At 42.9% G+C, this 15,539-nt stretch overlaps 1 protein-coding gene across 1 annotated transcript in view; it reads right to left on the bottom strand.

The window, feature by feature from the left end:
* Positions 1-460: 460 nt before the first annotated feature.
* Positions 461-15,539, bottom strand: part of LOC129353073 (NLR family CARD domain-containing protein 3-like) — a 29,710-nt gene continuing 14,631 nt past the window's right edge. The window contains 12 exon segments of the mRNA XM_055022273.1: positions 461-619; positions 1,158-1,292; positions 1,401-1,652; positions 2,046-2,161; positions 2,304-2,366; positions 3,606-3,888; positions 4,139-4,204; positions 4,295-4,579; positions 5,475-5,553; positions 7,944-7,965; positions 8,107-8,153; positions 10,806-10,979. Of these exon segments, the coding sequence (XP_054878248.1) occupies positions 461-619; positions 1,158-1,292; positions 1,401-1,652; positions 2,046-2,161; positions 2,304-2,366; positions 3,606-3,888; positions 4,139-4,204; positions 4,295-4,579; positions 5,475-5,553; positions 7,944-7,965; positions 8,107-8,153; positions 10,806-10,979 (1,681 nt within the window).

Raw genomic sequence — 15,539 nt, 5'->3', positions numbered from 1 at the left:
CTGCTGTTATGTCTCTATCTTCCTGGTTTTAGTGAGAACAGGAGCAGCAGCTTCTGGATCAGTTGCAGCTGTTTGATTGATTTATTGGACAGGCCTGTGAAGACGCTGTTGCAATAATCAATGAAACTAAAGATAAACGCATGAATGAGTTTCTCTAGATCTGACTTAGTCCTCTAATCCTGGAGATGTTCTTCAGGTGATAGAAGGCCGACTTTGTAATCGTCTTTATGTGGCTCGCAAGGTTCAAGTCCGAGTCCATCACTACTCCCAGGTTTTGGGCCTGATTGCTAGTTTTTAGTTGTAATAACTTGTTACGGCCCGGCTCGGAAAGCCGCAACAAAATTAGGAGGACACGGCAACCAGTCAGTGTTAAGCCCATGAGAGGCGTTTATTTTTAAAAGAATGAAGTTGTCTAGGAGACATCAATAGACGGCCCAAGGGGTGATCAGTCCGCGCCCCTTCAGTCTGGTCCCTTCACACCAGGAGGTCCTGGACTCATCCTGGCCTGGATCTCCGGGTCGTCTGCACATGGTGGCTTCTGACAGTCACACACATGAATGGAACGGCGCTCCTTATAAACCATCCAGGTGTCTGATGGAAGCGCCTCCACATTGAGGACCTTAATTGATAGTAAATCACATGACACACACAGGACTGCACAGCAGGGCCGTCACACCCCCGCCCATAAAAAAGCAGGTTCCTACACCACTCACCAGGTTATACTTAGCCAAGTTGTTTAATGTAGAGATTTCCTCCTCAGCTCACTCTCCAGACCAGCAACTGATGCACTCAGAAGCTCTTTAAGGAACATAGAAAGGGAACAGGGAGAAAAAACACAAAAAAACAAACCTGCTACAAAATGGGAGCACGAGAAAATGCATCGGCCATGATATTATCTCTTCCTTTAATATAATGAATATCCAGGTTATAGGACTGCAGAAACAATGACCAGCGAATCAAACTCTGATTTGGGCATTTCAGTGAAGCAAGAAACGTCAGCAGATTATGGTCAGTAAAAACCACAATGTTAGCACCACCACTTAAATAAACATTGAAATGTTTCAGGACTAAATTCAACGTCTCCTTCTCGACCACGGAGTAGTTCAACTGATGCTTATTGAATGTTTTGGAAAAATAACTCACCGGCCTGCCAATACCCAGATCATCAGTCTGTGTAAGGACAGCTCCAGCACCACCTGACTAGCATCCACATAGAGTTGGAACGGATGTTGAAAACGTGGTGCAGCCAATACCGGAGCAGCACAGAGGAGTCTTTTCACCTGTTCAAAAGCCTGTTGACAAAGGGGAGACCACTCAAACTTGTCATCTTTACGCAGCAAATCCGTCAGAGGAACCACCACAGATGAAACGTTTCGACAAAAACATCTGTAATATCCCACCAGCCCAAGAAAACGCATTAGCTCCTTCTTTGTAGCTGGAACAGGAAACTGCTCTACCGCCTGAACCTTTGCTGCAACAGGGCGGACCTCACCTTGGCCAACCACACGGCCTAAATAGGTAACGGTCGCCCTTCCAAACTCACATCTGGCCAGGTTGACCGTTAACCTCGCCCTCGCCAAACGAGTGAAAAGCTCCCGAATGCGCTCCACATGCTCTCCCCAGGTGTCAGAATACACCACCACGTCATCCAACTAGACCGCACAACCAGTCATGTCACCAACCACTCTGTTCATTAGTCTCTGAAACGTGGCTGGCGCATTTCTCAGACCAAATGGCATGACTGTATAAGAATACAAGCCTGTAGGCGTAACAAACGCAGACACTTCACGTGTGCGTTCAGTCAGTGGTACCTGCCAGTAACCCTTTAAAAGGTCAAATTTACTAACAAAGTTAGCAGAACCCACTTGATCGATGCAATCATCCATTCTCGGCAGCGGGAAACAATCTGGTTTAGTAACAGCGTTAAGCTTACGAAAATCTGAGCAGAAACGCAGCGTATTGTCCGACTTAGGGACCGAAATACACGGAGTTGCCCAACTGGACCTACTCGGTTCTGCAATCCCAGTACGAAGCATATAATCTACTTCCACATCCAAGTGCTTACGCTTCTCCAGATTCACTCTGTAAAACCGTTGCTTGATTGGTTTAGCGTCTCCCACATCCACATCGTGTTCGATCAAATGCTTGCGACCTGGAGTGTCTGAAAATAGACATGGAAATTCACTTATCAACTCTGCCAACTGTTTAGCACAACCTGCAGGCAAGTGAGCCAACAACGTGTCCAGCTTACCCAGAGTTTTTAAGACGCCCATGAATCAGAGCGCTGTCCAACCCATCCGTACCGCTGTCATCTCCCACAGGTGACAGTGCGCTGTCCGTGGTGCTGAAAGTCTCGCTCCCCCCAGCTGTTTACGGCACAAGCAGGCGTGGCATCAGTAAACTGTGGCTGAAATACATCATCACGAGCATGAAATGGTTTTAATGTGTTGACATGACACAACTGGGTTATATTAAATAGTTCTGATTGGAAACCCGCTTCAGAACTGTATATGGGCCAATAAATTTCGCCCGAAAAGGAGAAGTCGTGACCGGACACAAAGCCAAGACTTGATCACCAGACAAAAATGAGCGCACCTCAGCACGACGATCAAACCAACTTTTCATTTTTCTCCGCACCACAGTCAGTTTCTCTTTAACGAGTTCCCGTGCCAGATATATAACGTCTTCTAAAACCATTTACGTAATCCACCAAGTTTTTCGGTGGAACAGACTCTTTCAGCCCGTCCGCCACCACAGCCAACGGACCCTTCACAAAAACCAATTCATTTGGGCTAAACCCAGTGCTTTCTTGGGTTCCCTCCCTGGCGGCCAGCATCAGCCAAGGCAACCCTTCCTCCCAGTCGCCCGCAAGAGAGACTTCAGAGACTGGTGGAAGCGCTCTAATGCCCCCTGACTCTCTGGATGATACGCTGTCGCTTTACTGTGTCGCACCCGCAGCTGTTTCAAAACCTGACTGAACAAATGTGATGAAAAATGTGTTCCTTGGTCAGACTGTATTTCTTTAGGGATGCCAAACACCGAAAAGAACCGAGTAAGCGCACGTACAACTGACCTAGCAGTTATCGTCCGTAACGGATAAGCTGCTGGATAACGTGTAGTTTGACATTACAGTGAGTAGATATGAAGACCCAGCCTTTGAACGAGGCAACCGACCCACGCAATCTATGATCAAATGTTCAAACGGCTCAGACGCAGCAACAATTGGGCTTAAAGGGAACGGTTTCAAAACCTAATTGGGCTTAACAATGAGCTGACAGACATGACACATCTTAATATAAGACGAAACGTCCTTTTTAAGACGGGGCCAGAAAAAATGTCGCAAAACTCGATCATACGTCTTACGTACACCAGAATGGCCAGATTCATCATGAGCAACTTTCAACACTGCGGAGCGTAGCTTGATGGGAACCACTATTTGTAATACTGGCTCACCCACAACGTCAGCATGTGGTAACCATTTCCTCACCAACAATGAATCCTGCAGGAAATATCCGCAATACAATCAGTTATTTCACTTAATGGGCGAACCTGGTCAAAAAGAGTCTTCAGTGAAACATCAGCTTGTTGTTCCGTCACGAACTCACTGCGAGACAGAGACGTGGGAAAACTAGACAAAGGCAAATTCATTTTCACACATTTCTCGTCTTTCACGCTCTGACCGCGCGCAAAGGCACGAGTAACTGCGCATGCGCTAAACACATCTGCGAATTCCCCGTTCCCCTCAGTCTGAGGAATGAGTCGCTCATCTGGCTCTGAAGTAACCAGCCCGTCTAACGGCGCAGCGTCCGCCCACAAGCGAGTTCCTGCTAAACCGTTACCCAAAATCACAGAGACTCCGTCAATTGGCAAAGCAGGGCGCACAGCCAACTGCGTGTCACCAATAAACAGTTCGCAATCTAGAATCACGGTATGTAATGGAACAAACATCATGTTTAATCCCATTCAGAACTGGAACACAGGCACCAGTTTCAGACTCAGCCGAGAACGGCAACACGTCAGCTCTAATAAAAGAGTCAAACGCCCCAGTGTCTCTCAGAATCTTAATTCGAGCCTTTACCCCGCCATTTGGCAGTGACACATACCCCTCACGAATGAAAGGTGGGTATGAAACACCTACTTCAGAAGACCGAGTGTTCTTCATGTCCTCTAAAGGACTCCGCACCGGCGCAGCCAAACCAACTCCCTTAGGAGCAGTTTGAAACTTTTTTGTTTCACCCTTAAGCTGATGACAATCTGCTTTAATATGTCCACGTCTGTGACAGTGTTGACAAACCCGATCATCATCCCGAACAACCGGATTTTTAAACTGCCTCGCCTCCATTTGCTTAGTGACACCACCAACCCGATCACTGCGGCTCACATCTCGTCCAAAATAGCGTTTAAAACCCACAGGACCCGAATAATCCTGATGAGTCAGCAAGAACTCGTCCACCAACACCGCGGCCACAGAAACGTTTTTAGCTTTCTGTTCATTAATGTAGGTTGCAATGTCTTCCGGTAAGCAGTTTTTAAATTCCTCCAACATCAGATCGCGGAGCTGATCAAAGTTCTTAACATCCTGTGCAGCACACCACCGATCAAATAAAGCAGTTTTAACGCGACCTAACTCAGTATAACTCTGATGGTCGGCTTTTTTATAGCTGCGAAATTTCTGCCTATATGCCTCCGGCACGAGCTCAGAAGCTTTTTCCACTGCACTTTCACTTTATCATAACCTAAACTGTCAGTAGGCGACAGCGAGGCATAGGCTTCCTGTGCTTTACCAGTGAACACACACTGCAGAAGCAGCGGCCAAACATCCTGAGGACACCTCAGTGTTTCTGCCACACGTTCAAACAGGATGAAATATTTATCCACATCCAATTCGGTAAACGGTGGAACCAAGCGAATACATTTGTTGATATCAAACTCTGCCCCTGCAGAACTGCCATCTTGATCGACTAAAACGCGCACTGAGTCGCGCCTCGCAGCTGCCAACAACAAACTGGTTAACAAAGCCGTGTCCCACCCCAACGGTGTTGTCACTGCTCACTCCTACAAACAGGAAGAAGGTGAATGAAAACGTCACACACTCAAACCAATAATTTTCCAAATTGCAAAAGTCTTGTGTTTGACGAGCCTCCATTTGTTACGGCCCGGCTCGGAAAGCCACAACAAAATTAGGAGGACACGGCAACCAGTCAGTGTTAAGCCCATGAGAGACGTTTATTTTTAAAAGAATGAAGTTGTCCAAGAGACATTAATAGACGGCCTAAGGGGTGATCAGTCCGCGCCCCTCCAGTCTGGACTCATCCTGGCCTGGATCTCCGGGTCGTCTGAACATGGTGGCTTCTGACAGTCACACACATGAATGGAACGGCGCTCCTTATAAACCATCCAGGTGTCTGATGGAAGCGCCTCCACATTGAGGACCTTAATTGATAGTAAATCACATGACACACACAGGACTGCACAGCAGGGCCGTCACAGTGGCCAAACAACATGGCGCTCAGATCCCTTCCGCCTAGAGCAGTGATGTCACGCTGCGAAGCTCTATGGGAGAAGACGAAAATGTTTTGATAATTAATCTCCTGTTTCTCTGCCTCTGACTGCAGACTGAAGCTGCTGTGAATAAAACATTAAAGTTTCATTAGAGGAAACTCTTTTCTTGGTGGATTTTATTGGGTTTCTCTTTTTATTTGCCACCAAGCGGCTCCACGCTGCCTCCACTTCTCTCAGCTTTCTGCTCCGTTCTGCTTCCTGAAACGTTTTGCTAAAGTTATTAAAACCCAACAGCAGGAAAAAATGTGGAGGAAAATCAGAGATTTAAAACATGAGGGGATGAAGCATTTTAACACCTAAACTGATGATCCAGCTTGATTTAGTTTTTGATTCTCAGAAGAAAAAAAAAAAAAAATTGTGCCAAAAAGTTCCAGATGTTCTGATATTATTTCTCAGATAATATTATATTTCAGCAGTTTTACAAAAAAAAAAAAAATGCTGAAGAGAATAATGATTGTTAGATTGTATGTTAGGAAATTTATTATCTTAGTTCATTTACTTTTATTGAATGATTATATTTTCATATTATTCCGTGTTTTTTCATTCCCTTTCCTTTATTGTATATTCTTAACTGTCTTTTAGGGTTTCTCTTGAGGGTTGGAGATGTCTCACACATTTCTGTGTTAAGGACCCACAATGATCTTTATCTGTATCCTGAGAGTGGTCATCATTGTGTCCCAATGATGGGACATCAACAAAAGACTTCCAGAACATCCTGTAGGATAGAGTATTAGTCAATTGTTTGCATGTCTGAGTGAGAAAGCCAACTCTTTGTGTATTCATATATAATAAAAGGCAGTTGGGGACTGAGAGCCGATGGAGTTGATCTCAGACAGCGTTTGGCAGCGGTTCTCTCCGCGTCGAGCTCTTCTCCCCTTTTCTGCAGAAAAGTAATTTGTGTCTTTGGTTGATTCTTGCAGGTTGGGAACAAAATAAACCCAACATTGTAACAAAATGCTTTATATCTGTAATATTTTCTTTCACATAGCTGATGCAGATGAAGCAAAATTATCAAAACTATATAAAATCTTACAAAAGAAAAATGCAACTTCAGATCCATTCTTTGATTTTTACTCAAAATTAAATTAATTTTCTGCACCCCAATAAGCTTCTGACTCATTTATTATTTTATTTTTTGTTTTACATCAAAACATAGTCATGATTGGAATGGCCTAGTCAAAATCCAGACCTTAAACTACGAATCTTTTTCCAGACTTGAAAATAAATGTTTATAGATAATTTCCATCCTTTCTGACTGAGTTTGATTTTGTAAAGCTGCTGTACTTCCTCCAAATAAAAATAAGCAAGAAACTGATTTCTGATTTTTTGTTTCCAGGTTGACGTTCTGAATGAAACAGAAAATATTATTTTCTCCATTTTATTATTCAAAGCATCATCATCAGACCTTCATCAACTGGTTTCAAGATGGGAATGTTTTACTATAAATAAGTTATTTATGAAAGTCAGAGTTGAGATTTTAAAAAATCTGTTATTGACATTTAAACAGAAACAGAACAGAAAGAAAATCAAATGAATAAAATACAGAAGAAAAGTTTTTATTGTTCACTAAATACATGAAGTTTAACTGGAACAAAAATACAAAAGGATCATTTAAGATTTTAATTCAAGATGGATTAAAGAACATAGAGAAAAACTGCATTAAATTAAAAGAATCTTTGACTGGAAACAAAAACAACCTGGAATAATCCTGGAATATCCTGGAATAATCCTGGAATCCCAGCTTCCATCTTTAAAGGACGGGAAGAAGAAGAAATTTCCAAGGAAACTTGTTGGAGTTTCCTCAAGAAATAGATTGTAGAGACTGAACTATCTGTTCAACAGTGAGAGAGTTTCTCTGACAGGAGGAAAAACTTTAGACTCTTTAGACTCAATCAGCTCAGAGACACTGAGGAACCATAACTGACCAGAACGCAAATCCAGGAATCAGAGGTTCAGTGAATGTGGTTTGAAGGTGTGGGAGGAGGATCAGTGAGTCAGAGGAGACTTGTAGAAGGACAGAATGCCAGCAGGACAGTCCACATAAACTGCTACTCTGTTAGAGACAGAGGAGGAGGAGAGACTTTTTATGTTATTGTGACAGAATAACCATCATATCAGAGCATCTCAGCCTCCAGGAATGATTATATCCAAACACAGTCTTCACTGTCTCCTTTCCTCTGATTCTTCTGTAACTCACTGATATATTAACATCTCCTCTCCACTCAACCTCCCAGTAACAGCGACCAGTCAGACCAGTTTCACACAGCAGCTGAGGATCATCAAATCTGTCTGGATGATCAGGATATGACTGAAGCTCCTTCACATATGTCACCTTCCTTTGTCTTCAGACAGTTTGAGTCTCTGTTCACTGTGTTTGTGTGTCGATGGTGAGTTGACAGGAATCTGATGGAGAACAAACACAATCCAGCTGCAGTTATTGATCATTTATTGACACTTTGACTCCTGAATGAGTGATGTGACAGTTTGAAGATGGTTGAATGTGAGCTGCTTTGTTGTCATGAATCAGATGAAAAACACACTTACATTTCCTCAGACCTGGAGTCAAGAATCGGCCTCCAGCAGGCTCCACCCTGAAAGGAGGAGGGGGTCAGACCATCAGTCTCTTTCAGCAGCAAACATGGACATTACATGTCTCTCAGACACACATTGTCCTCCACTGAGACAGGAACAGTCCAACATCTGGATTGCAAACTGCAGTGGATGTAGGAAGGACAGTTGGTGCTGCTGCAGCACAACTCATTTCTCCAAACACAGGAAAAGCTCCAACAGAGAGGAGAAAGGAAATCCCTCAGTAACAACTTGAAGAAACTCACTGAAGCCTAAAAGGACATCAGGAAACTAAGGAAACATTTCTGGAAGCTCCACCTGATTTAATAATCAGCATTAAAATACAATCAATCTAAACTCTGATCAACACCTGGATACCTGATCCATCCACACTCCACACACAGATGAAGGAATGAAACACTAAACAGCCCTGCTGCTGAAAACCTGCTGTGGCCTCACTGTAATATCCAGAAATACAAACATTCAAAAGGAGAAGCTGCATCACATTCAACAAAGATTCAACAAGAATCAAAGATTTGATCTCTGAGCTCAGACTCACAAACCAGGGAGAGGCTTCCATCATCACACACCTCTGACAAACACCTCCAACCTTTCAGCACTTCCTCTACCAACCAGCACCACCAGGTGGCGCTGCACACATTTACAAATGAGCCCAAGAAGAAGAAGCAGCATCCTAATCCAGCTGCAGTATGGCTTGTGAAAGTAATCCTCCCTCCACTGCAGAAGTTCTGGATGAGCTGATCTTGACTTTTTATCTTTCTCAGTAAATTTATCAGAACTTTGATCTGAACCAGTTTCTGCTCTCATTTTTACATTTTCCTCATCATTCACTGGATTTATTTCCTCCTTCTGGAAAACAAGGGATTTAATTTCTTTCCTGATTTATTTATGTTTGATTATTTTCCAGATGTTGCCTTCTTTAATAGAACTTTAAACATCCATGGTGGAGGTTAAAATAGCAAATAGATAGAAATATTATACTTTTAAATTTCCATTTTTTTCTTTATGAATGGTTTTTTTCTAGATGCTGCTTCATGTGTGAAATATTTTAAATCAATTTTATCAACTTTTTGAGTTTTGCTTCAAATCCAAAGTTAGTTATTTTTCTATCTGAGATCTTTAACATCCATCTGACCAACATGAAGCTCATTTTCTTCTCATCTTTGCTTCTTGGTGCTGATTGGTCTGAAGCTCCATCCAACATGGTTTTAAAGTCTTTCTGCCATCAGTGGATCATCATGGAAATCTAAATGCTGAACTCCTCAGACTCTTTGATGAATAATGTGACAGTTTGAGGAAGAATCTCAATATTTTCATTAATATATTTTAGCTCCATTAAAGACCCTCCACTCTTTAATTTTCCTTGTGAACCGTTCTTAGTCAGGAGAATATTCCAGAAAACTGGGTAATAATCTCTGCCTCCAGATTATTTGTCTAATAATCTCATTTCACAATCAGCTGAAATCTTCCTGGACTCTATAGTGTTAAATGAAGGACTGATCCATTTCCTGGATCAACATCTGTTCTTGTTTCTCTTCCATCATTCAAACATCATCAGTTTGTTTCCTCTAAGTATTTTTTACTGTTTGTTCATTTACATGTCTTCTGTTTTCATCCCATTGTATCTGCATTGGATTATCTAAATATTTGATGTGGATTAACTGATTCTAATCTAACTTTCATAATTATTATCTCTAGATAATTTCAGCCCATTTATTATTGTCTCTATTGCTACATAATCTAGATCAGTTTCTCTACTTCAAGGGTCTCAAACTCCAGTCCTCGAGAGCCTCAGTCCTGCAACTTTTACATGTTGCTCTGCTGCACCACCTGAATATAATAACTAGGTCATTAGCAAGGCTCTGGAGAACTGATCTACACAAGGAGGAGGAAATTAAGACATTTCAGTCCAGCGTTTTGTACCTGTGGCACATCTAAAAACTGCAGGACATCAGTCCTTGAGGACAGGAGTTTGAGACGCCCTGCTCTACTAGTTTTCTCTGAACATAGAGAATCTTTTCTAGATGTTGCTCATCTCACTGAAATATTTCTACTGATTCTAAAATCTACATTTGCTTCAGTACCAATAATATCTGATTCATCATGTTATTAATCTTCATATTTTAACTTCCTGTCCATCAGCCAATCAGCTTCCTGTATTTCCTCAGTAGATCCATCAGTGGAAGCCCCGCCCAGCCCATGATGCTCCTGGTTTGTGAACAGAGAGACAAACTGAACTCTGATAAAACAGTTTCAACTGATTTTCTCTCTCCAACCTCTTGGTTCCACATGGAGCTATATTTGGCCCCCTGCTGCTCTGAATACCATGTTATTGTGGTTCCAGTAGATGGGTTGGTTTCCAGGTTCATTCAGAACCATGTGAAAGATTCTTATAGTTTAAATGAGCTGCTGTTTGAAAAGTTACACAACCAAAATTACCAGAGATCATTTGAGTTATTAAACTGTAATAAGAAAAAAATGGGTTAAAATTTATTCATTCATTTATAAATGACATGGCTGTAAACTAAATATTTAATAAGCAATCTAAACATTTAGCTTCCATCTAAATGTTTCCAGCAGACTGACTAAAGACATTTTCTCCCTCTTCCTCCTCTATCAGACCTTCTCTGCTCCTGCAGCAGGTTCCTCCATACCTGAGAGCTTCCAGTCTCCAGTGTGGATCCTTCAGTCCAGCCGACAGCAGCTTCACTCCTGAGTCTCCTGGATGATTGTAGCTCAGGTCCAACTCTTTCAGATGGGAGGGGTTGGAGGTCAGAGCTGAGGCCAGAGAAGCACAGCCTTCCTCTGAGACCAAACAGCCTGATAATCTGCAGACACACAATTCATAACATGATGAAAAAATGAGAACATGAGGTAGAAACCAAGGTCTGAACTGATCATTTTAATGAAAGGAAGAGACTTGAGCAACTGGTGCTTAACCAGTTAATAATATGAAATATTAATAAAACTTTATTTTCTGTTGTAGGTAATAAAAATCAACGTTTCCCTCATGATGGTTGAGAAAATCTAACAACTGCTGGTTGTAAAGATCTGCACTGATGCTCCTCTGTTCAACTAGGATGCAGCAATTTGTCAAGTATGCAGATTTACACTATCAGTCAAAGCCTGACCTCCACTGTAATGTTTGTCTTGTAGTACCGAAAGGATGCCGAGTCTTTTAAAGATGCTTTCTTTATTAATTAACTCCAGCGGTCATAGTACACTCATTGATAACCTAGTCCTGCCTGACTTCCTCGTGTGCCCGCGCACCCTTGCCGATCTGCCTGCATCACCACCTGCTGGTGCTGCCTATCATTACATCCCCCTTTCAAGATGGTTTGTTAATATGTCAACTGCTTTCACTAACAGAGTCACCAGTAACATTTCCACTTGAAAACATACTTTTTTTTTTTAAAATATAGACCTAAAAAAAAAAACAGAACTCCAACCAAACTACAAAATAACAGAACTCCACCATGAACAGTCCAACCTGTTATTTCCGTTTTGTCGTTTCTCTTCCTCCTTAACCTTGTACAATCAGTCTCTCTGGTGGCCTTCTTGTCCTCGTTGACCTTCTTAAGACTGGTGTTGAGCTAGTGTTATATTGTAACACATCATCACCCACACTCTGGGTGTCAGTAGTCTCTCTGGCCTTATGGCCGGCATCACTCCCTCCTTGACCATGTTTCTGTGAGTCTTGTTCCTGAGTCTTGAGTAAACTCCTCCGGTTTCTCCTGAGTACTTGTCCATCATCCGTTTGAACCTCGTATGACCTGGGGTTCACTTCCTTAAGGACTGTGGCCTTTCGCTCCCACAGGCCTCGATCCTCAACTCTCACCTTGTCATTTTCTTCCAGAGCCCTCAACCTCCTGGTTGTTTTGTCATAGTTCTCCTTTTGTTTCCGTTTGAGCTCTTTTTGCTTTCCTGTCAGCCATTTTGTGTTCTTTGTTTGTGGTAAGTGTGGCAGCGTTGTCCGTAGCTTGCGACCCATGAGGAGCTCAGCTGGAGAGAACCCGCATGCCAGTGGTGCAGTGCGGTAACTCAGCAATGCAAGGTAAGGGTCTGATCCACTGTCACCTGACTTCTTTAACAGTCTTTTAATGATCTGGACTCCCTTTTCAGCTTTCCCATTACCTTGTGGATGCAGTGGACTGGACGTGTTATGTTGAAACCCATATTCCTGCGAGAACTGCCTGAACTCTCTGCAGTTGTACTGTGGTCCATTGTCACTAATGACAGCTAGGGGAATCCCATGTCTGGAGAAGACGCTTTTCATATGAGTAATTACTCCAGCGCTGACGTGTTAGAAAGCTGGGCTATTTCTGGATAGTTAGAGTGATAATCTATTATCACAAGATAGTCTTTACCATTCAGGTGGCATAAGTCAGTTCCCACCTTTTGCCAGGGTTCTGTGGGTACATCTGTGACCAGCATGGGCTCTTTGGTCTATTTATAGTGATGTTTAAGGCACGTGGCACATGTGGATATCATATTATCAATGTCATTATTGATCCCCGGCCAGTACACTGCCTCTCTGGCTCGTCTCCTACATTTCTCAACCCCCAGATGTCCCTCATGAATGCGGCACAGCATGTCTTGTCTCATTGACTGTGGGATCACCATTCTATTGTGTCTGAGCACCAGGCCCTCTACCACACTCAGGTCAGCTCTGACTGGGTAATATTGTGGACAGCTTCCTTTCTTCCAGCCATTTTGGAGGTTGTCCATCACTTTTCTCAGAGTGGTGTCTTTTTCCGTTTCTTGTATTATCTTTTTCAACATTACATCAGACACTGGCAGACCTGACATCACTGTGTCCACATGTACACTGACATCAGCAGCACTGGACGACACTTTGGCATCAGTGTCGGGCAAAGAGGCTCTGGACAGTGTATCAGTTACAACTATGTACTTTCCAGGTGTATAAACAAGCTCAAAATCATATCTTTGCAACTTCATCATCAGCCGTTGGATTCGAGGAGACATCTCATTCAGATTTTTCTGTACAATTGAAATCAGCGGTTTGTGATCTGTCTCCATAGTAAAGGTAGGTAGTCCATATACGTAGCAGTGAAACTTTTCACACCAATAAACTAGCCACAGAGTCTCTTTCTCTATCTGAGCATAGCGTTGCTCAGTGTCTGTCATTGTTCTGGAGGCATAGGCCACAGGTTGCCAGGTGTCACCCACTGCTTGCAGTAATACAGCACCTAATCCCTCCTTTGAGGCATCTGTTGAGATTTTTGTCTTTCTTGCAGGATCGAAGAAGGTAAGAACTGGCTCGTTAGATATTGTTTGCTTTAGCGTTTTTCACTCTTTGTTATGTTTCTCTGTCCACTCGAACACGGTTTCTTTTTTTAGCAGTTCTCTCATGCTTGTTGTTTTGGATGACAGGTTTGGAATGAATTTGCCCAAGAAATTTATCATCCCTAGAGCTCTCAATACACCTTTCTTATCTGTGGGGTGTGGCATCTCCTGGATGGCTTGCACTTTTGAGTACAGAGGCTCCACACCCTCTCCTGATATCTTGTCGCCCAAGAAGACAACCTCCCTGACCCCAAACTGGCACTTCTCTTTATTAAGCTTCAGCCCACTCTCCTGGACCCTCTGTAAAAGCCTAGTAAGTCTTTCATCATGTTCTTGTCTTGTTTTTCCTCATACAACTATGTCATCAATGTAGACTCTGGTGCCTACCAGACCCTGTTATTCGCTCAATTGCCTTTTGAAAAATCTCTGGTGCTGATTTAATGCCAAAAGGCAGCCTGAGAAAACAATACCTTCCAAATGGGTGTTAAAGGTGCATAGTTTGCTGCTTTCAGCATCTAACTTTATTTGCCAAAAACCCTGCGAGGCATCTAGTTTGCTAAAATACTGAGCACCTGCCATCTCGCTGGTGATCTCCTCTCTCATCGGAATCTGATAATGTTCTCTCTTAATATTTTCATTGAGATCTTTGGGGTCTAAGCAAATTCGTAACTTCCCATTTGGCTTTTTGACACATAATTGAATTTACCCAGTCTCAACTCGCTCAGTGACCCCCAGTAAGGTCATCCTGTCCAGCTCTTTTTTCAGGCTGGCACGCAGTGCTACTGGCACTCTCCTTGGGGCATGTACAACGAGCTTAGCGTCACTCTTAAGTTGTATTCTGTATGTGAATGGCAGGGTGCCCGGTCCTTTAAAGATGCCTGGGAAGCTATCTACAATGTTATACACCCCGGCACTTTGTTCTGTCACTTCTACAGTGTCTTTGTTTAGCTGATAAATTCTCCTGACCAAACCCAGATCCTCACAGGCTTTGTCTCCCAGGAGTGACTGACCCTTAGGAACGACCACAAACATTATATTGTGCACATTACCCTTTACATTCACTTTAAGTCTGCACACACCCTCTGTTTCTATGCTTTGCTGGTTATATGCCTTGAGTGCAACTGTATTTCTTCTTATCTTAGGTTTCTGTTTAAGTTCTCTAAGATCATTGACATTTATAATATTTGCCTTTGCCCCAGTATCAAGCTGAAATGAAATCAGTGTCCCATTTACCACAAGAGGTGCCACCCATTTATCTCTTTTATCAACATTTGTTGTTGATGGAGCCCTTCCATCTTCCTTGTTCACCATACTGACAAAAAGTGACCCACTATCATCACTTTGATCACCACTATCATTTTCATCCTGAACAGTATGTACTTTTTTATCTTTAGACATACACATTCTGGCAAAATGATGTAAACCTCTGCATTTTGAACATGCTTTCCCATAAGCTGATCGGTTTATGATCACTTCCACATCTGTTGCAGCTGAACATGCCATCATTCTTGTTCCTCTTCTTGAACTTAGCTGTGGGCTTCTCTCTGATGGAGACCGCGTCCACTGCCTCACACAGCTGACTGGCAGCTGTCGTGCCGTGTGCTCTTTCGGCAAATGTCTTTGCATGTTCTTCTGCCATCTCACTGGCTTGACAAATTTTTATTGCCGTTTCCAGTGTGAGATCACTTTCTCTCAGAAGTTTTTCTCTCGTCTTTATATCCTTAGTCCCAAACACTATCTGGTCCCGGATCAGCGAGTCCCTCAGTACACCAAAATTACATGATGCAGCTTTTATTTTTAATGCTGTGAGGTAGCTGTTAAATGACTCATCCTGCAGCTGCATTCGGGATTGAAACACGTACCGTTCAAATGTTTCGTTTTTTTTCGACAGGCAGTGACCATCAAACTTCTGCAGGACCACATCCAACTTGTTTTCCTCCTCGGTCTCAAACGTGAAGGTGTTGTAAACTTCCAGTGCTTCCGGACCGGCAATTGTGAGCAACATGGCAATCTTCCTTTCATCCGGTTTGGTGTCCAGTCCCACTGCAGACACGTAGAGCTGGAACCGTTGCTTGAATGCT

The sequence above is a fragment of the Poeciliopsis prolifica genome, unplaced genomic scaffold (assembly GCF_027474105.1).
Source record: "Poeciliopsis prolifica strain line A6 unplaced genomic scaffold, Auburn_PproV2 SCAFFOLD083, whole genome shotgun sequence".
Taxonomy (NCBI): domain Eukaryota; kingdom Metazoa; phylum Chordata; class Actinopteri; order Cyprinodontiformes; family Poeciliidae; genus Poeciliopsis; species Poeciliopsis prolifica.
This window is presented reverse-complemented; position numbering and strand designations above follow the sequence as displayed.